General features: G+C 46.4%; 1 protein-coding gene across 3 annotated transcripts in view; it reads right to left on the bottom strand.

Moving 5' to 3' along the window:
* The window catches only part of scg5 (secretogranin V), a 53,933-nt gene that overhangs the window by 9,681 nt on the left and 19,513 nt on the right, over positions 1–24,739 (bottom strand). For 2 of the 3 annotated variants that reach the window (XM_085992976.1, XM_085992994.1), the window contains exons 3-5: positions 17,764–17,913; positions 12,360–12,472; positions 4,448–4,498 (exon numbers count right to left, since the gene is read on the bottom strand). In XM_085992976.1, coding sequence (XP_085849102.1) covers positions 4,448–4,498; positions 12,360–12,472; positions 17,764–17,913 — 314 coding nt within the window. The remainder of the gene's footprint in view (positions 1–4,447; positions 4,499–12,359; positions 12,473–17,763; positions 17,914–24,739) is intronic. The other variant, XM_085992985.1, reaches the window with a different exon arrangement.

Here is a 24,739-nt window from a genome sequence, read left to right as displayed (position 1 = left end):
TTACTTAAAGGGTTGACGGTGGATAGGCAATGGCAAACATTTAAAGATCACATGGATGAACTACTGAATTTGTTCATCCCTGTTTGGCATAAAAATAAAACAAAAAAGGTGACTCAACCGTGGCTAACAAGGGAAATTAGGGATAGCATAAGATCCAAGGAGAGGACATATAAATTGGCCAGAAAAAGCAGCAAACCTGAGGATTGGGAGCAGTTTAGGATTCAGCAAAGGAGGACAAAGGGATTAATTAAGAGGGGGAAAATAGAGTATGCGAGTAAGCTTGCAGGGAACATAAAAACTGACTGTAAAAGCTTCTATAGATATGTGAAGAGAAAAAGATTGGTGAAGTCAAGCGTAGGTCCCTTGCAGTCAGAATCAGAGGAATTTATAATGGGGAACAAAGAAATGACAGACCAATTAAATATATACTTTGGTTTTGTCTTCACAAAGGAGGACACAAATAACCTCCCAGAGATGTCGGGGAACATAGGGTCTAATGAGAGGGAGGAACTGAATGAAATCAGTATTTGTAGGGAAATTGAAGGCCGATAAATCCCCAGGGCCTGATAATCTACATCCTAGGGTACTTAAGAAAGTGGCCCTAGAAATAGTAGATGCATTGCTGGTCATCTTCCAAAATTCTACAGACTCTGGAACAGTCCCCATGGATTGGAGGGTAGCTGATGTAACCCCACTATTTAAAAAAGCTGGTAGAGAGAAAACAGGGAATTATAGACCGGTAAGCCTGACTTCGGTAGTAGGGAAAATGCTAGAGTCCATTATAAAAGATGTAATAGCAGAGCACTTGGAAAACAGTGACAGGATCGGACAAAGTCAACATGGATTTACAACTGGAATTTTTTGAGGATGTAACTGGTAGAATAGATAAGGGAGAACCAGTGGATGTAAAGTATTTGGACTTTCAGAAGGCTTTCGATGAGGTCCCGCATAAGAGATTAGCGTGCAAAGTTAAAGCACATGGGATTCAGGGTAAGGTACTGACTTGGATAGAGAACTGGTTGACAGACAGGAAGCAAAGAGTTGGAATAAACGGGACTTTTTCCAAGTGGCAGGCAGTGACTAGTGGGGTACCGCAGGGATCGGTGCTAGAACCCTAGTTATTCACAATATATATTAATGATCTAGACAAAGGAACTAGATTTAATATCTCCAAGTTTGCAGACGACACAAAGCTGGATGGGCATGTGTGCTGTGAGGAGGATGCAGAGAAACTCCAGTATGATTTGGACAGGTTGGGTGATTGGGCTGATGCATGGCAGATGCAGTATAATGTGGATAAATGTGAGGTTATCCACTGTGGTGGCAAAAACAGGAAGGCAGATTATTATCTGAATGGCAATAGATTGGGAAAAGTGGAGACCTGGGTGTCCTTGTGCACCAGTCGCTGAAGATAAGCATGCAGGTGCAGCAGGCGGTTAAGAAGGCAAATGGTATGTTGGCCTTCATAGCGAGAGGATTCGAGTACAGGAGTAAGGATGTCTTGCTGCAGTTGTACAGGGCCTTGGTGAGACCACACCTTGAGTATTGTGTGCAGTTTTGGTCGCCTTATCTGAGGAAGGATGTTCTTGCCGTGGAGGGAGTGCAGCGAAGATTCACCAGACTGATACCTGGGATGGCAGGAATGACGTATGAAGAGAGATTGGGTCGATTGGGCTTGTATTCGCTGGAGTTTAGAAGATTGAGAGGGGATCTCATTGAAACTTATAAAATTCTAACAGGACTAGACAGACTAGATGCGGAAAGGATGTTCCCGATGGCGGGGGAGTCCAGAACCAGGGGTCACAGTCTAAGGATAAGGGGTAAGCCATTTAGGACTGAGATGAGGAGGAATTTCTTCACCCAGAGAGTGGTGAACCTGTGGAATTCTCTACCACAGAAGGCAGTTGAGGCCAATTCATTAAATATATTCAAGAAGGAGTTAGATATATTTCTTAAGGCTAAAGGGATCAAGGGATATGGGGAGAAAGCAGGGACAGGGTACTGAATTTGGATGATCAGCCATGATCTCATTAAATGGCGGAGCAGGCTCGAGGGGCCAAATGGCCTACTCCTGCTCCTATCTTCTATGTTTCTATTAGAAGAGTATGAAATAGGAAGTCAGATAGGCGAGTGCAAAAGTACAGATCACTGGAGACGTAATCATGCAGAAGAGTAATTAGATTTTTAAAAAATTAAATCCCCCCCCCTCCCACTCAATTTTCTCTCCTCTCCTGAAGGAGTTGACTTTTGCTAGGAGTACAATTCCACAGGCATGGGCAGCCCTCTGGTGCCTTGTACAAGTAACCATTCCTTATATTGTCTGCAATAACAACAACTTGTATTTATATAGCACCTTTATCATAGTAAAACGTCCCAATGAGTGTCACAGGAGTATTATAAGACAAAAAATTTGACACTGAGCCACATGAGAAATTAGGGCAGGTGACCAAAAGCTTGGTTAAAGAGGTAGGCTTTAAGGAGTCTTAAAGGAGGAAAGAGAGGTAGACAGGCAGAGAGGTTTAGGCAGGGAATTCCAAAGCTTAGGGCTTAGGCAACAGAAGGCACGGCCACCAATGGTTGAGCGATTATAATCAAGGATATTCAAGAGGGCAGAATTAGAGAAGCGCAGATATCTGGCGGGGGCTGAAGGAGATTACAGAGACAGGGAGGGATTTAAAAACAAGGATGAGAATTTTGAAATCGAGGCGTTGCTTAACTGGGAGCCAATGTTGGTCAGCAAGCACAGGGTGATGGGTGAACGGGACTTGGTGCGAGTTAGGACATGGGCAGCCGAGTTCTGGATCACCTCAAGTTTACGTAGGGTAGTCTAGCTAACCAAAACAATAGATGCAGTTGCAAGCCATTGTCTAAACAACTGGGATCTTCATTAATGCCATATCACAGCGTGTCATTTTTGCTAAGGGGTTCACCTAATGTTGTTCTGAATTTTACTTGAAAACACTTGAAACGATATAATCTCGATAAGGAAACCATCTAAACCAGCATTATCTCTTGCAGACAATGCATCTAACCCCCACACTAAACATGCATCCCTGCAGCAGCGACTAAAGCAAAGAGCATCTCTATCTTGTCCCTTAAAGTCACTTTTGTCAACAATGCTCTGCTGTAGATCGTGCCCCTTGTGTCCCTGCTCAATCGAATATTTGGTCTGGATCACTACTGGTAACTGGACAACCTTAAATCCTGGTAGGCAAAAACACTCCCACTCTTGACGCCTAGGTTTTTTATAATCTTACATCCAGGAAGCCTTGTGGGAGGGACTGTCAGGAGGTCATGCATGTGTCTTCCTGATCACAGTGATGCTGTTTTCTGACTTGCATGACGTAATTTCAGGCCCCAAACAGCCTGATAGGGAACTGCCTGGCCTCTAACCCCAGAGCAGACCATCCCGTTTTCTGTTTGTTAGCCTGGGGTAGCTTTGTTATTAAAACTACCAAGAGACAAAGTGGTAGACTTTCCTGGTCTTGTGCCAGAGTGTACTGGGTTACCTGAGTGCTGTGGATACAGGAAAATCAGGCTCCCTTACAGGTGTGCACTTCTCTCCGCCCAGTTTTTCCTGTATTTGCGGCACCCAGGTAATCCAATATGTCCAGGTGCAAGTCCAAGAAAATGTATCCCAAAGTTTCTGGGATGACAATCCATATGATTTTCCCTATTCTCTTCCCTCCACTCTACTCGGCAACTCCCACGGTGGCTTAGCCGAGAATGAAAGTGTGGAGGAATCGGCTACAACTCCCATCCATCGCCAGTTGCAGTCTCTCTGAGTAAGGCTGCCATTCTTGTGCCAATTTCTGCTGCATTAAGAGTAGTTTTGCGTTGTGGTCCCATGCCCACTAATAACTGAAATAAAACCAAGAAAGATCAGAAATGCAGGGCAGGTCAATCAACATCTGTAAAGAGAAAAGGCAAGTGATGTTTCAGGTGGAACAGGCTTGAGAGGTGGAATGGTCTACTCCTGATCCTATGCAACCCTTCATTACCAGTTCAGACTAAGGGTAGACACCCGAAATATCGTAACCAGGCCTTTTCTCTTTACTGATGTTGACTGACCCACTGTGTTTTTCCAGCATTTTATGTTTTTATTTCAGATTTGCAGCATGTTGGAGTTTTTTTTTAATATCCCAGTAGTGACTGGGTTGAGTCTGCCTAACTTCATTTCACAGCAAGCAGAAAGAGCCTTTCATTCCATTAGGTTGGGCTGGGTTTAAATTAAAAGGTAAAAGGGACAGTGAGTAAATTCAATGATTCCTCCTTGTGCTTTTTTAAAATTTCTTATTCTGTGTATATATTCTTCAAAACTTACTTTTGATAGTTTGGAAAAAAAGTAAAAGGCCTTTTGGTAAATTATGGAAAATCATATTTGGATCAGTGAATGGATTACAAAATTACAGAAACCAACTACAGGAAAGAAAATCCAAAAAATTACCCTCCTCCTCCTTGGTGCACCTTTCACATTTCCGTACAACAGGTTCTTGTTCTGTGAAGGAATTCAGACACAAGTTTAAAAAAAGACTTGCATTTATATAGCACCTTTCACGACCACCGGACGTGCCAAAGCGATTTACAGCCAATGAAGTACTTTTGGAGTGTAGTCACTGTTGTAATGTAGGAAACACGGCAGCCACAAACAGCAATGTGATAATGATCAGATAATTTGTTTTAGTGATGTTGAGTGAGGGATAAATATTGGCCAGGACCTGGGGATAACTCCCCTGCTCTTCTTCAAAATTGTGCCATAGGATCTTTTATGTCCACCTGAGAGGGCAGACAGGGCCTTGGTTTAATGTCTCATCTGAAAGATGCACCTCCGACAGAGCAGTACTCCCGCAGTTCTGCACTGGAGTGTCGGCCTAGATTTTTGTGCTCAAGTCTCTGGAGTGGGACTTGAACCCCCAATCTTCTAACTCAGAGCCAAGAGAGCTACCAACTGAGCCACGGCTGACACCTAAACATATTTAGCACAATATATTGGCTGTAACATGATAAAAGATGTGTAAAACCCCAGAATTTTCTCTGTGTTCCTTGCAATGATAGCAAGCTAACATTGTAGCAATGACTATAAATATTTACTCTACGGTGTTGTAAGCCAGTTTATCGTTTATGTCTACAATACATTTTCAAGAAACAGCTGTAGCTTATGATTGATGGCTAATGGCTCCTACTGAGCCACTGCTTATAGCTTGGTCAAACAATGGATGATTGAAGGGCAGCTGTTTGGGAAGCCATATCACAAATACACCAATAATGTAAAAACAAAATGACATGAGTGAACCTACTTATTCAATTCCTAGCTCGGAGGACAGGCTTGAGATTTGGTTACAGGCCATATAATGCCACTTCAACCAAGGTATACATTTGAGAATGAGTGGCTTGGGGAACTACTCCTTTGTATCTGTTGTGTATGTACCTTTAAGAGAATAACTGGTCTCAGACTGCAGTACCGGCAGTGACCACCCCTGTATAAAAGGCGCTAGTGAGCCTCTGTTGTTTTCAGTTTCACTATTGACTTCCATCAGTAAAGACCTGTTTTGTTCAACTCCTGCTGTCCGTGTCTCAATCATTCACGGACGTAATACTGGCGACAAGCAGATACGAACCTACATACAGTCTGCACCACCTCCTGGGATCCATTCCTACAGCGAAGTGAGCAGAGGTCGAGGCCAGAAAGAAAAGAAAGTAAGAGGCAGTAGAAACGGGCGTCGACCGTGGGCATCCGCCCCTGTGTTTGCGGAGTTGAAGATTGCTGGAGAAGCTGTTGGAAGCGGGGCCTGGTTCCTGTCAACGGTGCTTCAGCTAATCGGGCTGGTGGCAGGTAGTGCACTGATCCTTCCTGGGCTGCGGTGGTCGCGAACTCGAGCGGGTGGTTTGCAACGGGGCCGAGCAGCGTTGTCGGGAACAAGAGAGAGAGAGGGTGGAGCACACAGGGTGCGGCCGGTGCTACGAAGCCGGGCTGCGTATAGACCCACGAAGAGGGAGGCAAGAGTCCCACAGGGTTGTTCCACGACGGGAAAATAATAAAAAAAATATTAAACGCGCAAGAAACCGCGAGGAGCTGCAGGTTGCAACGGGAACCGCGGAAAGCAGTGCTAACAACAGCGGGGAAGAAGGCAAAGCGCGGGAGGCGCCATCTTAATCAGCGGGGAAGAAGGCAAAGCGCGGGAGGTGCCATTTTGTTAAATCGGGGAAGAAGGCAAAGCGCGGGAGGCGCCATTTTAGATTTGCAAGATGCCAAAGACTGGCTGTATCACTGCTTTTGATAATACAATAGAGGACTGGACCACGTATGTGGAAAGAGTCGAGGTATATTTCGAGGCAAATGAAATAGCGGAGGAGAAAAAGGCATCGATATTGCTAAACTTAATGGGCGCTAGAACGTACGGCCTATTGCGGGACCTGATTACTCCAGCCAAACCGAAGGTGAAGAGTTTTAACGAAATTGTTGCTGTCCTACAGGAACACCTAAACCCTGCACCGCTGTTGATAGCAGAAAGATTTAAATTCCACAGGAGAACTCAGCATAAAGATGAGCAGGACTGGCAGATACCTTACGGGACAAATTTGTCTGTGGACTCCTGAGTGAAGGAACACAGGAGAAGTTACTCTCAGAGAAAGAGCTGACGCGAGATAAGGCTTTCAGCATGGCAGTATCGTATGAAGCAGCAGCCAGGGGAGCTGCAGAAATTCAACAAAAACCACAGGAATACGGCACCCACGAAATGACACGGGGATTTGCAAAATGTTATCGCTGCGGCAGAACTAACCATGACCAGAAGGACTGCTGGTCCAAAGACAAAATATGCAGGCAATGTGGGAAGATGGGACACATTGCACGAGTTTGCAGGTCTGGGAAGAAGACCAGCGACAACAAAAAGGCTACTAAGGAACCGTACAAGAAAGTACAGAAGATGACGGACAGTAGTTCCGAAGACCAGATGAGCGATAGTGAATCCGGGAACAGGAGACTAAGCTGTCTCAAACTTCACAATGTAATCGCAAAAGAGGATCACCGAACCATTTGGGTCACCCTCACGATAGCAGGGTCCCAAGTTAAAATGGAATTGGATACAGGATCAGCGCTAACTGTCATGAATCGACGAGACTACGAGCGGCTATTTTCACACATACCCTTGAGAGAGACATCCATCGTCTTGACGACGTATACGGGGCAAAAAGTATACCCCAGAGAAAAAATAAGGGTGCCTGTCGAATACAACGGCAAGAAAATACGGAAATTGTATCTCTACATACTGCCAAATGGTGGACCACCGTTATTGGGACGGGAATGGATCAGGAAGATAAACTTAGATTGGCACTCCATTCATGCAATGACGGTGGACGGTAAAAAAGATGAAGACGTCACTCCTGGACGATTGTCAACAATCTTAGCTAACGCCAAAGAGGTATTTCAACAAGAACTGGGCACGCTTAAAGGTGTAACCGCCTCGATAAAAATAGAAGAGAATGCAGTTCCCAAGTTTTTCAAAGCAAGACCGGTACCATATGCAATTCGCCCAGCCGTCGAGGCAGAGCTGGAGAAGGCAGGCGTGTTGTCTAAAGTCGACTGGAGCGATTGGGCGACACCCATCGTTCCTGTCATGAAGAAAACATTAAGCAATAAGTCTGGGGAGCCAAGGAAGATTCGCATCTGTGGGGATTTCAAGGTGATGGTGAACCCAGTCCTTCACACAGTACAATATCCTCTTCCAAGGATAGAAGACATCTTCGCCTCACTGTCTGGAGGGAAGCGTTTTACAAAAATTGACCTAGCACAAGCATATTTGCAGATGGAGGTTGAAGAGTCCTCTAGGAAGTATCTCACGATAAACACTCACAAAGGTCTTTACCAGTATCATCGATTGGTATTCGGAGTAGCATCGGCTCCGGCGATATGGCAAAGATGGCAACGCTGCCTACGGAGGGCACGGTCCATCATCAAAGACCCTACCCACCCCAGCCACAGTCTGTTCGCCCTCCTACCATCTGGAAGACGCTACAGATGCATTCGCACCCATACGACCAGATTTAGGAACAGCTTCTTTCCCAGGGCTGTCATCCTACTGAACTCCACAAATAAACACTAAAGCCTGCACATCTGCCGATGCACTTTATTATGGTCATATTTATGCTAATATATATGTACAAATGTATGTTGAAATGTTTAAGTGTCCTAATCCAAATTGTACACTCTCGGGAGCCGCAAGCCTACATTTCGTTGTACTGCACTTGTGCACTAACAATGACAATAAAAGTTGATTTGATTTGATTTGAAGAGCGATGGAACAAGTCCTGCAAGGGATTCCGGGGACTCGGTGTTACTTGGACGACATCCTTGTGACAGGTGAAGATGACAGTGAACACCGTAACAACCTAGAGCAGGTGCTCACTAGACTACGGGAACATGGGCTGCGAGCCAACCGCCCCAGTGCGAATTTTTTAAGAAACAGATATCGTATTGTGGCCACGTGATTGATGAAGAGGGGTTACATAAGTCCCCTGACAAAATTGAAGCGGTTGTTAAGGCCCCAGCGCCTGAAAATGTGTCGCAACTGAGGTCATTCCTCGGATTGGTGAATTACTACCATAAGTTTTTGCCGAATTTGTCGACAATTCTGCACCCACTGAACGCCCTGCTACGAACGGGGGTAGCATGGAAATGGGGCGATGATTGTAAGCGGGCCTTTCAGAAGAGTAAGGACTTAATCACTTCAAGGGAAGTATTGGCTCACTACAACCCAGCACTGCCAATCAGACTGGCGTGTGATGCGTCTCCCTACGGCATTGGGGCGGTACTGTCACATAAATTCCTTGATGGTTTAGAGAGGCCGATAGCTTTTGCGTCACGCTCGTTAACTTCTGCCGAGCGTAACTACGCTCAGATTGACAGAGAGGCCCTCAGCCTAGTGTGGGGGGTGAAGAAGTTCAATCACTACCTGCACGGTCAAAAATTTACTCTACTAACCGATCATCAACCTCTTGTCTCCATTTTCAACCCTCAGAAGGGCGTACCGATAATGACAGCACAACGGCTGCAGAGGTGGTCCCTTTTCCTAGGGGCACACCAATATGACATCGAGTACAAAGGAACTAAACAGCATGGAAATGCTGATGGATTGTCACGCCTACCGTTGCCGACGGTGGAAGAAGAAGACCTTGCAGTGGATCCAATGGAGTTATTCCACTCAACCATAGTCGAATGTCTCCCTGTGCCGAATGCAAACATAGAAAAGGAAACACGGAATGACCCGACACTATCACGGGTCTATGATTTAACGGTGAAGGGATGGCCAGCACATGGCGAACCACTGCTGCCAGCATTCTCGCCGAGAAGAGAACAGCTGTCAGTGTGCAGTGTCACACACCTTGATGTGTGGATCCAGAGTAGTAATTCCACCTAAGTTGACGGATAGAGTGCTCAATGAGCTTCATGAGGGTCATCTGGGTGGGGTAAAAATGAAGAACTTAGCCAGAGCGTTTGTGTGGTGGCAGGGAATCGATAGAGAAATCGAAGAGATGACCAAGAGCTGTGCAGGATGCCAGAAGGTCCAAAACGCCCCACCACAAGCTCCTCTGCATCCATGGGAGTGGCCCTCATCTCCATGGCAAAGGGTGCACATTGATTTTGCTGGTCCCTTCATGGACTCGATGTTTTTAATTGCGGTGGATGCACATTCAAAGTGGCCAGAGGTAATAAAAATGTCCTCAACCACCACGGAAAAAACTATCACAGTTTTACGAACCATATTCGCCAGGAATGGGCTGCCTGAACAGATTTGCTCTGACAATGGACCACAGTTTGTGTCTGAAGAGTTCCGGAGGTTCTTAAAGAACAATGGTGTTAAGTACTACACATCTGCCCCATATCATCCAGCCACTAATGGATTGGCCGAGAGGTTTGTCCAAACATTCAAGAAGGCTATCAAGGCAATGTGTAATGAAGATATACCCCTACAACACAAGGTGGACAACTTCTTGTTTGCCTACCGGAATGCGACACATGCGGTTACCAACCAAACCCCAGCCATGATGTTCTTCAATCGAAGACTACGATGCAGCTTGGATTTGGTTAAGCCAAACGTCCGAAGAGATGTGGAGAACAGGCAGTTTCAGAATATGAATGAAAGGCCGACCAGGAGTTTTAAGATAGGTCAACCAGTTTTGGCCCGGGACTACCGCACTGAGAAATGGCAGCCAGGAACGATTTGTACACGGCAAGGACCTCTCATGTATACCGTGGACGTTGGGGAGAGCATTGTAAGACGCCATGCTGACCAGATTCTAGAGTCACTGGAAAACGTCAACTCCACACCACGATCTGATACACCTGGTAATGACATCGACGTTCCAATTGCAGCTACCGCAGAACCGGTAATATTGGAAGCAGATGAACCAAACAACGACATTGATCCCGACTCAACATTGCCAGAAGAACCTGATACCCCAAAGAGGCGTTATCCAGACAGAATCAGGAAGCCTCCTCAAAGACTGAACTTATAATTGCTTAAACTTAACCAATGTATCTAGCAACCGTAATTGTGATTGTAATTAGTTATCATTTAGCTGTTAAATGAATGTTATGTACTGTTTATCTAAAAGGGGAGGAATTGTTGTGTATGTACCTTTAAGAGAATAACTGGTCTCAGACTGCAGTACCGGCAGTGACCACCCCTGTATAAAAGGAGCTAGTGAGCCTCTGTTGTTTTCAGTTTCACTATTGACTTCCATCAGTAAAGACCTGTTTTGTTCAACTCCTGCTGTCCGTGTCTCAATCATTCACGGACGTAATAGTATCCATCGTCCTCTTCTATTGATAGGGTGTCCAGATTACATCTTGCAGTCATATTCAGCCCACAAGTTCTGGGTTCCCAGCCCAGGAAATCTCAGTCCCTAATCCTGCATTTTCTATTTTGGCTTACTTTCACACTTCAACTGTATTTACTACATTTTTAAGTTTGGCTTCTTGAACTTTAGGGGCCTAAACCCACCGCTGAGGGAGCATCCTTTTCCAATCGTTCGAAGTTCACGATGTAAAATTTAACAGCGGGAAAATCTAGTTTAAATCTGCAGGTATTGAGAGAAAACAATCCAGTAAAGATACGGAGAGTAAGTAGCACCAGAGAAGGAGAGCAGGAAACTATTTCCACCTCCGTAACATTGTCCTTCTCCGCCCCGCCTGTCACTTGTCCTAATACCTCCTTATGTGGCTCGCTGTCAAATTTTTGTCTGATAATCGCTCCTGTGAAGCACCTTGGGACGCTTTACTACATTAAAGGTGCTATATAAATGCAAGCTGTTGTTGAAGCACCAGCATGACTAGCAGGGAGCATTGGTAGAGATAAGAACAGGGAGCAGCAGAAGTGGAGGTAAGGAGTGTGAGGAATAGCAGAAGCAATAAAGTAAGCAAGGGACAGACAGCCAGCAAATAGAGGTCAGGTCGGCTAAGTTAATAGCCTTTACACTATCTGTGGCTTTTATGATTTCAATTTTTATTGGAGTTTCCATAAACCTTTCATATATAAAATATCTAACTGGAAAAAGTTTTGTGAATTGTCTATTTCAACATGAAATACTCCTTGAATTTGGTGTTTTATATTCTAATTATTCATTTGTTGAATACGGGACTCCATTGGACACAACAGAGAAGTTTTGGACACCCAGCTCGACTGAAATACCAGCAATGAACTTTGTTTTCATTGCTTTTGTGAGGCTGAGAGACTGACTGGATTTCAGACATCCTTCATTTAACAGTCTGTGTGCCTTAATGCTTATTTCAAACATTGCATTGAGCTGATTTTACAGATTAAGTGAGGGTAAGTGAATTATTTTTTTCCCCCACATGTACTTGTCATGAATTCTCAATGAAGCATTAATGAGAACATGCTGAAAATACAATGCAGCTCAATCTCTCTCCCTTGCTGGTGCTCCCGCTTTGCACTAACAGCATGTTCTGTTTTCTTTTAGACTTCTAGCATTTGTGTTTATCTCCACCAATAAGAATATTATGTTGCTCCATTTATTGTAATATTTTAGTTTCAATGGAATGTAATGCTTACATGATGTTTGTTCTTTTAACTTGCTGTCACCGGCGAGGTTATTGAAATAACATTATTTATGCAATACGTGGCTGCAATTTGAGCTCTAAACAGCTTAAAATGAACAACTTGAAGAAAAAGGATTTACTCAATGAACTGGAGTCAACTGATTAAATGGTTACACCATCATAATTAAGTTGGTTTAGCCAAATGAGCTGACCAAATAACGTGCAGTTAACGTGTGTGTAATTACAAATATTTAGTCAAGATTTGAAATAAAATGGAAATAGAATCTATTCTAGTGCTTACCCATTTACCAATCGCTGGGTAATCGTGCTCTGGATCAAAGAGGTGTTGATGGACCTGGTATTCGCTGCTGAATTTGGCTGTGTCAGGAGTATGTTCCAGGCACCCGTCAGCAGCTGAAAGCAATCATACACTTTCCTGAACGTTTGATCATCTTGTGCGTCAATGTCAGTTTGAACCTGGTTTATTTATTTTTATTCATTCACGGAATGTGGGCGTCGCTGGCAAGGCCAGCATTTATTGCCCATCCCTAGTTGCCCTTGAGAAGGTGGTGGTGAGCCGCCTTGAACCGCTGCAGTCTGTGTGGTGAAGGTACTCCCACAGTGCTGTTATGGAGGGAGTTCCAGGATTTTGACCCAGCGATGATGAAGGAATGGCGATATATTTCCACGTTAGGATGGTGTGTGACTTGGAGGGGAACTTGGAGGTGGGGGTGTTCCCATGCGCCTGCTGCCCTTGTCCTTCTAGGTGGTAGAGGTCGCGGGTTTGGGAGGTGCTATCAAAGGAGCCTTGGCGAGTTGCTACAGTGCATCTTGTAGATGGTAAACATGGTGCGCTGCTGGTGGAGGGAATTAATGTTTCGAAACCATTTACTTTGCTGCCAATGGCAGCTTTGAAGAATAGTTTTAATTAATAAAGTAAGCAAGGCAGCTCCAGTGCGCACCACCATAAGAACCAAGGCTTTCAATAGCGGTTGTAACTTAAGTCTGAAGCCTTTTCTGAAATAAACAGAAAGGAGACATGGCGTTGCCCCATGTCATCAACCAAAACAGGAGACCAACTAATAAAGAACTTAACCATAAAACCAAAGGAGAAGACTGCGGAAGAGAGGCAGGCAGGCAGGCAGAGTGACCCCCACATGGGCCACAACCAACATGGACCTGTGGATGCTCACCTTGGCCACGCCCAGGAGGAGACCCATGAGAAGGTCCTCCAACTTGACCACCTGCTCCCCCAGCACCCCACTCCGCACCAGGCGGCCAACGATCAGGAGTATGGGACTGAAGGTGGAACCAGAGGTTGAGGAGCAGCCCCTTCAGATAATGGAAGAGGTGCTGCAACCTCTCACATTGGACAAAATTATGGAACATGGTCTTGTCCAGGCCGTGAAAGTTACAGGTGGCCTGGGAGTCTGTAAAATAGCTTAAAAGCCTATTGGATGAGACTGCTCTGGGCAACACTCTTCACTCCAGATCCCCAATGGAACAAGGGAGGAGGACTCCTGGGTAGAGAGCCCTCCATGGACGGAAGGATGGCACATGCCCGAATGGAAGACGAGGGCAAGGAAGTGGAGAGTGTGCAGGAGCAACCCTGACAGAAAATTCCTCCGCGCAGTGCGGAATGGCATGGAGGGAATTTCCGAGAGATGGCTCGAGCTTTGAGGCGCAGGTTCCCGAGGGCGGTTTCCCGGGGGTAAGTTCAGATGGGATTGCTCCAGACGCACGAGCCTCCTCGACACAGCAGTGGAGTCGGGGCCGCTCGAGTCTGAAGCAGATCGCTCTCAGGGATGGTTATCTGTTGGCTGCGGACAGGCTGAGTAACTGGATTTCTCACACCTATCCCATACAGCTCAGTTGGATGTAAGGACCTTTCCCTAAAGAGTGAAATGTAACCACCACAGGGAAACAGTCAAACCTAAGACCTTCCTGCTCTGTATGGTGAAGCTACTACCTGCCTTAACCAACTGAGCCACAGTTCAGCCATTGGTAGATTTCTTATAAAATACTGAATAGATATTCATAGAATCATAGAATGGTTAAAGCACGGAAGAAGGCCCGTGCTGACTCTCAGCTAGTCCCACTCCCCTGGCCTTTCCCTGTAGCCCTGCAAATTCTTTTCCTTCAGATACTTACCCAACTCCCTTTTGAAAGATAAGATTGAGTCTGCCTCCACCACCCTTTCAGGCAGTGCATTCCAGATCCTAACCATTCGCTGCGTGTAAAAGTTTTTTCTTACATCGCCTTTGGTTCTTTTGCCAATCACCTTAAATCTATTTCCTCTTCTGCTAATGGGAACAGTTTCTCTCTATCTACTCTGCCCAGACCTCTCATGATTTTGAACACCACCATCAAATCTCCTCTCAATCTTCTCTGCTCCAAGGAGAACAACCCCAGCTTCTCCAGTCTATCAACGTAACTGAAGTCCCTCATCCCTGGAATTATTCTCGTAAATCTTTTCTGTACCTTCTCTAAGGCCTTCACATCCTTCCTAAAGTGTGGCACCCAGAATTGGACACTACTCCAGTTGGGTCCGAACCAGTGTTTTATACAGGTTAATCAGAATTTCCACACTTTTGTACTCTATGGCCTAGAAATTCAGTATAGCCACTTTTGGGGCGGTAAAGTCGGGCGGCCGCTAAAGTTTGCGCCCGGCGCAAAGTCGAGCCCCCTTCGCCGATATTCAGTTGCATCGCCCTAAGAGGTTGCTGCTGCGCTAAAACAGGCGATGTGTAAGATTCGAAAATTTTCAGCAAAAATCAAGCAAGAAAACTGGATAAAATAAGACTGTTTATTGACCAAAGTAAGCTTGCACAGAAAAACCTTTGATAAAAGGGCATACAAAATGGCCGCCAGGCCCCGTGATCAGTTTCTGAACCAGTTTATTTCTGTTACTGCAAGCTAGACAGGCTTGTGGATTGAAGACAGTAAACCCGCGAAAGCCAGTATCTGGGAACCGAAACTCAGAGCAACAGCATACATATTCAATGGATTATAAGTACAGGATGGTGCCCATCAAGATATGGGCGGACAATGTAAAAACACTTATACCCATTTATTGTACAAAGGAAAAACCGTTTAGCAGCCATCAAGGAAAATGTCCGGACCGATCAATATGCGAACCGAGCCGCGGTGACAATGCAAAGGACATTAACAGACATTATCGGCCAGGAAGGCCAGTTCAAGTTATCACCGGCTCTGTTACAAGACAAAGCGCCCCTGCAGAGATCTCTGCCCGCCAAAATTAATACAAAGACAGGACTATGATTTGGCGGGAGATAAGACTGTCCCAAAAGAGTATAACTATGGATTGAAAGTCCATCTAAGTTACTTCTTCACTGCTACGGCTTCTTGTTGGGCGACTTCAGGCTTCCATTTCTTCAAGAACTTTCTTCTACGAGGAACGAACGAAGGGCGGACGGTGCCCGGATCGGCGCCTCTTCCACTTCGGCAGATCGATGAAAACGTTTTCGTCTTTTTAAAGACGGACGGTTTCGGAAAAAGGACAACGTGGCCGGTGTTCAGCCAAACAAGGCTCGGCCACGACGAGAAGACGACAAGGGTGGCCCGGGTACTGGGGTCGGGAGATCATCGACGACCCAGGCCGACGGAGAAGAAACCCTCTGGAGAACTGGCGATCGATGCCACAAGATTCTCCCATGTGCATAACCTGCATCTAGGTCTACTCCACGAACAAAAATCCACGACAGGCCTAGTGGATCTCAACCTTGACGAGCGCTCATCGAGGCTGGGTCTACCCCACCGCCTCGAGGGAGGAGAGAATATCGACTGCGCGAGAAGCTTCCAATCCACGTGACGACGGGAAGCGGTGTCAAAAAGGCTGCGAACCCCTTTTCGCGATTTCGAGAGTGGTGAGCATGATCCCAAGTTCCCCAGGTCGAAACTTAGTTTAGGTATAGGGGAGGGAGTTAAGGGAAATCGTAATGTGTTTCCCCTTTTTCGATGTGCCGTGTGTTCCCCATTTCCATAGAGTCAAGTTCATAAATTTGTGCATGATTGTAGTTACTTTAATCTGTGCCTATGACATGTATTTTGTAATGCTTCCAACTGTTCAAAAATAAAAGCATCCATTTCGTGCTATTCAGCCTGGTCTATTGAGTCCTCTTCTCTGCATTACTGTTCTCTGCATCTAAGTCCAAGGTCTAGAACCGTAGGGGGGGGGTGGGTCGAACCACTCAAGGGTAATTCTTGCACGAAGCCTGGCAGGGGGCCAGAACGGGCAAGAGAGCAGGAAAAAAAAACCCTACAGATGCACGACTATCATTAGGCGCTAAGCCGGCAGCCCGGGGCGCTAACACCGGAAGTTGGGCGCAGGGCAGGTGCGGCGAGCTGCTGATTGCCGGCAGACACTCTGGCTCCGGTGAGCTCTTAAAGGGGGAGGGTGGATTTGTTTTTTTGAAAGGCCGAGACTAGTGTATATTTGTGTTTTTGGGGAGGGCTTCTTTCTCCCCATCAGTTTGTTATGTGGTACCGGTCTCCTCCTCCTCCTCCTCCTCCCAAAGAAGGAGTGTTGCAAAGCGGCTGCCTTTTCTACTGCAGGAGTGCCCTTTAATTTGCGCTCCCCCCGGCCCGCCTCGGCTGTGTACCGTTCCACTTCACAGTCGTTCGGGCCGCCAGGCGCACAATGGGGCGGCGCGAGTGAAGTTCCGGTTCCGGGCGCACAAAGGGCGTTGCATGACGAAATGACGTCATGACCTGCGCGCGCAGATGAGCGCGCGCAATGACTTTGCGCCGGCGCTAAATGTCTACTGAAGTTGGGGCGAGGCGCAGATCGCGCTGCGCCCGGGCGCTAAGCGCCTAGCGCTCGAGATCTACTCCTCCTAAGGCGCTAACGGCTGGCGCAGCCAACTGAATTTCTAGGCCTATATCTCTATTTACGAAGTCCCGGATCCCATAAGCCTTTTTAACTGCTTTCTCAACCTTGCCTTGTCACCTTCAACGATTTGTGCACACATACCCCTAAGTCTGTCTGTTCATGTACCCCCTTTAGGATTGTACCCTTTAGTTTATATGTCCTCTCCTCATTCTTTCTATTAAAATGTATCACTTCACACTTTTGTGTGTTAAATTTCATCTGCCACGTGTCCGCCCATTTCACCAGCCTCTGTCTTCCTGAAGCCTATCGCTCTCTTCACTGTTCACTATACTTACAGGTTTTGTGTAATATGCAAATTTTGTAATTGTGCCCTGTACACCCACGTCCAAGTCATTAATATATATCAAGAAAAGCAGTGGTCCTAGAACTGACCCCTGGGACACACCACTGTATACCTTCCTCCAGTCTGAAAAACAACCGTTCACCACTACTCTCTGTTTCCTGTCACTTAGCCAAGTTCGTACCTATGTTGCTACTGTCCCTTGTTATTGTTTAGAATAGTGCCATTCTCTGTTTTCAATAGATACATCAATTTCATAGATACAAGTATCAACCAACATGTCAGAAATCTTACATTCAATCATGAGCAAATCCAGCCTTGGATGAATTGGAGTGAAGTATTCTTGCTGGCATCAACAGTAAGGTTTAATGAGCAATACTGAAATGTTATGATCTTCAAAAAAAAGTATTACAAAAGGGGAATAATTGAGATTTGTCATAAGTGTTCAATTGCTGTTTCGTTTAGACATTTGTATTGAAAGTGAAGGAGCCTCTCCTGAGATGTGTGAATTACCTTTTCTTCTCAGTGGGCAGGGGTTAGGTGGATCTGGATACCCTTGATCTTGATTGAAATTCTTTGGTATGTTATCTCCAGTGAGTTCTGCCACGATGTTGGGAATGTTGCCGTAGGGACCCAGGTGCTGCAATCCTTCATGAGCGCCTCCTAAAGACAACACCGGGGCAAAAAAAGGGGCTTTGCTTCAGCAATATCTGACTACAACACTCTGCTCCATAAAGATTGTTAATGAATTTTATATTTATTAAACTATCATAGCACAATGCATTGCAATGATGGGCTGGATTTTGCCAATGGGAAGCTTTTGGAGGCGGGACTCCCACTTGTCGGGTTTTAGTCCTGCCTCCATCGACTTCTGGCCAACCCACGCTATTTTCCCTTGATTGACCTTGTTAAGCTCGCCCAGCGGGCTTAACCGGCCAATTAAGGGGAAGCCAGTTACAGAGAACGTCAGCGTATGATGTTTCATCTGTCAAATTTTTGTCAGATGAATTGTCATTGTTTGACAGCTCTGTGAAGCTGTCAAACACTGACATTCTCTGTAGTTTGATGAATTCTTGTATTCAAGACCTCATCAAACCTCTTTCTTTAGCAGAAATGAGATGGTTGTTGCATTGGAGAATGCAGCAGCCATCTGTCATCTCTGCCGGTGAGATGCGAGACTCTCCGCATACCCACCGATTTGAAGTCTGCAGGAAGAAACAATGGTAAGTACACTTTTTCTAACACTTTCCACTTCCCTCACATACCTCTCCACACTTGCACCCATTGTTGTGTCGGTACCTTTCTACCTAGACACAATTTAGGACTCAGAGATTCAAACATGAAGTGCTTTATTGGAAGGAAAGGAAGTTCTGGAAAGTTCCGAACAAAGAGAGCTAAAACTTAACAGAGAACACCCAACCATTTATCTCCTGTGACAGCGCCACCACAGGTGGGAGGAGAACACACAATACATAACATTTCCTCCCCTCTTAAATGGAAGGTCCACTTTATTCCTCAACAGGTAAGTTACTTTCAATGCACTCAACGAACCTAGGGTAGAGGTAGACTGCCTCAAACCCTGACTTTACCCTGGGGTTTATTCTGCCCCAGTCTTGTGGGTAAGTCACTAAGCCTACAGATCCAAGCGTCTTGGAGGCCGCCGCTCTCTGACAGGATACCGGCGGTCATCGCTGGCTTCCACAGCAGTAGGCATTGACACAGGCCTGGATGGAGAAGGTGCCTGTGTCAGTCGAAAGTCAGGAGTTTGCACAGGTGGAACAGTCTCTTTGACTTCCTGTGTTGGAGAAGAGCACTGTGGCAAAGGATGCTGGTTTGCGGTATCATCCGCAAACAGTTCAGGCCAACCAGCTGTTGGAGCCGCTGTGGCTGTCTCTGCTCCTAGCAACAGTTGATCTGTGTGTCTTCTCCAGACGACGTCCTCAGCAGTCTCAACCGTGTAAGACACAGGGCCCGTCTGCGCGATCACCGTAGCAGGAACCCATTTCGGTCCAGTGTTTTAGTTTCGAGCTAGGACGTGCTCTCCCGGATGAAACCGTCTCTCCTTGGCTCTTTTCTCTCTCTTTTCAACTTGAGCTTGTTGTTGACAATGGACAACCTGTTCTGCCCTTGGAGGTTTGAGTAAGTCAAAACTTGTCCGCAACTGCCTCTTCATCATGAGCGAAGCGGGGGAAGTTTTGGTTGTGGCATGCGGCTCGTTCCTGTAGGACAACAGGAAGCTGTTCAGACGTTGGTGGATTGAGCCCTGACCTTGCGATGCCTTCAAGGCATGCTTCAAAGTTTGCACAAACCTTTCTGCCTGGCCGTTAGTAGAGGGATGATAGGGTGCAGACCTGATGTGTTGGACACCATTCACATGCAGGAAGGTTGCAAACTCCTGTGATACAAATTGTGGACCGTTGTCACTTACGAGTTGTTCTGGTGAGCCATAACGGCTGAACATCTCACCAAGTTTCTCAATTGTTTTCTCTGCCGTGGTAGACCTCATCACAGCGACCTCCGGCCACTTGCTACGAGCGTCCACAACCACCATAAAATCTTCCCTTCGAAAGGACCGGCGAAGTCCACATGTACTCGTTGCCACACTTCTGCAGGCCAATCTCAGGGGTGTAGGGTTGCCAGCTGTGGAACATTCCGGACCCTTTGACATGGGGAATATGTTTTGGCTTTCTCCTCAATATTCCCATCGAGACCTGGCCACCAGAAGTAGCTTCTTGCCATTTCCTTCATCCGAACCATCCCACTGTGGCCTGTATGAAGTTGTTGCAGTATAGGTTCCCTCAGAGGTGGCGGAATGATGACACGGCGTCCCCAAAGAAGACAACCTGCCTGGACGGAGAGCTCATTTCTTTTTGAAACGTAAGGTTTCAAACTAGGAGAATCTCCTATTGCTCTCCCTCGAATGACATCGTCCATTACCTCAGATACGACTGGATCGTTGCGGGTGTACCTTCGCACCTGAACTGCAGTGACAAGTGCTCCCTCCACTTGTCTAAAGTAGAAGATGTCTATCTGACGAGGCTCTGGGGGAGTAACAGGCAAGGGTAGCCTCGAGAGACCGTCTGCGTTGCTGTGCAAGTCTGATTTGCGATATTTGATGTCGTATGTGTGTCCTGACAACAGTAAAGCCCGCCTTTGCATCCTGCTTGCAGCGAGAGACGGAATTCCGGTGTGGGGCCCGAAGATTGAAGTCAATGGACGGTGGTCCTTCAGGAGTGTGAACCTTCTCCCAAATAGGTACTGATGACATTTTCGAATTCCAAAAACGATTCCCAAGGCCTCGCGCTCGATCTGCGCATAGTTACTCTCAGCCTTGTTCAAGGTGCGTGATGCGAAGGCGACAGGTTTCTCTTCACCCGAAGGCATGATGTGGGATATGACTGCTCCCACACCATATGGTGATGCATCACATGCTAGCTGCACGGGTAGCTTTGGGTTGAAGTGTGTCAGGACCTCCGAATTCAGCAATGCTTTCTTTGCTTGGGCGAAAGCTTCGTTGCACAGTTCAGTCCATTTCCATGTTTTACCTTGACATAGCAACTGATGTAACAGCTTCAGCAATGTTGCTAATTCTGGAATAAACTTCCCATAGTAGTTAAGTAGCCCCAGAAATGAACGTAACTGGCTCACATTCTGGGGTGCTGGGGCCTCCACGATCGCCTTGACCTTTGGCGGCGCCTTATGCAGGCCAATAGCGTCAATCACATGCCCCAGGTACTCAACTGAAGACTGAAAGAATTCACATTTGTCTTTACGAACTCTGAGTCCATACTCTTTCAGTCGTTGTAGTGTCGCATCCAAGTTCAGAAGATGATCCTCCTCATTTGTCCCAGTGACAAGGATGTCGTCCAGGTAGCACTGGACTCCTGGCAGTCCACTCAAAATCTGATCCATTGCCCTTTGGAATAGAGCAGGGGCCGACGTAATTCCAAACGGAAGGTGGCAGTACCTGTATAGCCCCTTGTGTGTCACAATTGTCAGCAGCTCCTTTGATTTGTCATCGACATGCATTTGTAGATAAGCCTGGCATAAGTCTATTTTGCTGAACTTTTGCCCTCCGGCCAGGCCCGTAAAAAGATCATCAATGAGCGGAAGAGGGTACTGTTCCACAGACAGCACCGGGTTAATAGTCACTTTAAAATCCCCGCAGATTCGAACAGATCCATCCTTTTTCAGGACAGGAACAATGGGTGTGGCCCATTTGCTCACGCTCACAGGCTCCAGGACTCCATTCTCGACTAAGGCCTCCAAGTTAGCCTCAACTTTTGGCCTAATTGCATAGGGTACAGGTCGGGCTTTGTGAAACTTCGGCTTGCTGTCAGGTTTAATGTCCAGTCTCACGCTGATCTTTTTCATGCTCCCAAGTTCCCCATTGAAGAGTTCTGCATGTTTGTTTAACACTGCAGTCAGACCTGACTCCCCTTTTGACATCATGCGGACTGCAGGCCAGTCCAGCATGATTTTCTCTAACCACGCACGTCCCAGTAGCGATGGGTAATTTCCCTTTACCACATATAGTGGCAGTTTTGCAGTCTGTCCGTTCAATTTAACTGTCACCTCAATGACGCCTCTCATGGCCACAGGTTCGCCGGTATACGTCTTTAGCACAATGTTTGTTGGCTGAAGGGTAAGTTGTAGACAGTGTCTGAAACAAGGGACACAGCCGTGCCTGTGTCCACCTCCATCCGCACTGATTGTCCCTCCACCAGTGGTGACGCCCAGTAGCCATTTGAACCACCTGCAACCGTCAGTATGTGCACCTCTTCCTCCTCAGAGGTGTCGCTCACCTCTGTTTTGCTTGTTCCATCATACTGCACTGAATGAACACACTTTTTCCTCTCTTGTCCAAATACAGACATTATGCTTCCCAGCTCTGTCTGTTTTTTTACCTCTACAGGCGCGTTCAATGTGACCCTTTTTGCCACAATTTTGGCATTCCAGCTCCGTACACCAGCAGTCATTAGCGTGATGGCCCGTTTTCCCACAACGGTAACATGTGCCGTTCCGCGCACCTTTAGGCTCAGACGACACCTTGTGAACTCTCCCTGTTGAACTCAACTGGTGAGCCTCCTTTTCCGCCATCTCCATGGAGACACTAACTTCAATGGCCTTTTCAAGAGTAAGGTTGTCCTTAGTAAGAAGGCATTTTGCAGACCACACACAAGTCTGTCTCTAATGGTGTCGTTCAGCACCTCCTTGAACTGGCAGTGTTCCGACAACCTTTTTAAAGCAGCAATAAACATCGTCACTGATTCCCCCTCCTCTTGATTCCGTTTGTGAAATCTAAATCTCTCAGCAATAACCAGAGGTTTTGGTGAAAAATGTGCTCCAAGAATTTCCACTAGTTGCTTATATGTTTTAGTTCCTGGCTTATCTGGCTGCACGAGGCTGCAAAGTAAATTGAAAGTCTTCGGCCTGATTACACTCAAAAAGGTAGGCACGACCTTTTCATTTGCCACTGCATTCGCCAATACAAAATAGTCAAAACGTTCAGTATATGCGCTCCATTGCTCCACATTTTCATCAAAATCACCGATGTTTCCTAATATAGTAGCCATCTCACGTTTCAAATTAAATATTCTGTTTACTCACTGCACCCGTAATGTACGCAGATTCATCCGCTCCTCGTTGCCACTTGTGTCGGTACCTTTCTACCTCGACACAATTTAGGACTCGAGATTCAAACATGAAGTGCTTTATTGGAAGGAAAGGAAGTTCTGGAAAGTTCCGAACAAAGAGAGCTAAAACTTAACAGAGAACACCCAACCATTTATCTCCTGTGACAGCGCCACCACAGGTGGGAGGAGAACACACAATAGAACACACAATACATAACACCCATCACTTACCTTCACAGCGCAGTTTTGCAGACCCACTGCTCACCTTGGTGACCCTGACGGGGTTCGCAGCCTTCGGGAAGCTCGCTCTTGTGTGGGTAAAATGGGGATAATCCTGTTAGCTGCCTGTTAACTACCTGTTAGGCAGCTAAGTGGCTATAATCCCCTTCCCGCCTCCAGGAGACGGGACCCGGCGCGAGTCGGCTACCCGACTCCCGGGAAGATGGCACGGAGGCAGGATGGGCACCTGCCCCCAGATTCTGCCATTTTCCCAGCAGTCCCGCCTCCCCAGGGCTGGCAAGATCGCGCCCGACATGTTTGCAGTGTAATGGGGGAAAAAAAAATCAAAATATTGAGATGGACTGTTCAGTGGATGTCTGTGCACAGGAGAGACTTTTTAACAGTCATGGAAAGGGCAACTTTAGTTGGTAATAATTCAGCAACCAAAATAAAATTGCATTCTATTTTTTTATTCCCAGGATTAATGTTTGATGGGGAGTAGAATTGAAGTCTCCACATATGTGTGTATGTGTGTGTGTTACCTATTGGTACAGAAATACAACTTTATCAACGGATGTGTTTATTTTCTTAAGGTGTTCGTTTTCTTGCCAATTGTTCACATTTCCCTCTTTTCCTGAAGAACAGGACAGGCTCCTGGGTTTGATCCCTGATCTGTGCGGAGCTAGCTGATCTGAGTAGGGGGCTGAGGAAGGGGAGCTGCAATTGCCTCCAGCATCTCTGGATTAGGGACAGAATATTGGCCGTCGCTCCCACTCCTGACCTCTATCTGGACGTGCACATTTATCAACAACAGCAACGGGTCTGGCCTTTCCACTTCCCCCTCCTAAACCTCTATAGAAGAGGAGGTATGGGGAAACAAAGACAAAAGAGTGGGGGAGGGGAGAGAGATCTTGCTAATGAACTTGAAGTGATATTTGAAAGATAAGTTACAATTTTTCAGAAACACCCAGCAGGTCAAGCAGCATCTGTTTCCAGCAGTTTCTGTTTCTATTGCAGATTTCCAACATTTGCAGTATTTTGCTTTAGATGCAGTGTTTTAATTCACTGCCACTTCTCTTCCAGGAATGCCCCACCTTGAAGAAGTTCTGCTCTTTCTCTCCCGATGGCATTTCCGTTGGTCTCTTTTGTGATGAAATATGCCATTCATCAGGCACTGTATTCCCTGTGTTTAGTTTAGTTTCAGTTTCATTTCCTTACCTGTATTGTATTGTGTGTAGGGCTCCGCCCATACCTGGCCCCTACTTAAGCAAGCCCCAGCGTGTCTCACAGCAGTACAGCAGATCTCTGGATGAGAGACACTTCTCCAATGTGTATTACTTTGAGTTAATAACAGCCTTGCTTTGCTCCATTAACGTCGAGTCTCGGATTCATTGAGGCACATCAATTTTATTAACTCAATTTTCAACGCAATGGACCAACTCTTGAAACCCGAACATTTGGATTTGGACCCGCATGCTTCGGACGCATCGGCACGATTCGGACACTGGTTTAAGTGTATGGAATTCTTCCTGGACAATTCCGCAGCCATCACAGGCGCTACGGACGCTGAGAGTATGAAACTTGGAATCCTGCGGAATTGGGTAAGCCACCGGGTTTACCCCCTCATCCAAGAC

The sequence above is a fragment of the Somniosus microcephalus genome, chromosome 1 (assembly GCF_052327205.1).
Source record: "Somniosus microcephalus isolate GS21.2 chromosome 1, FLI_Smic_1.0, whole genome shotgun sequence".
NCBI lineage: Eukaryota > Metazoa > Chordata > Chondrichthyes > Squaliformes > Somniosidae > Somniosus > Somniosus microcephalus.
This window is presented reverse-complemented; position numbering and strand designations above follow the sequence as displayed.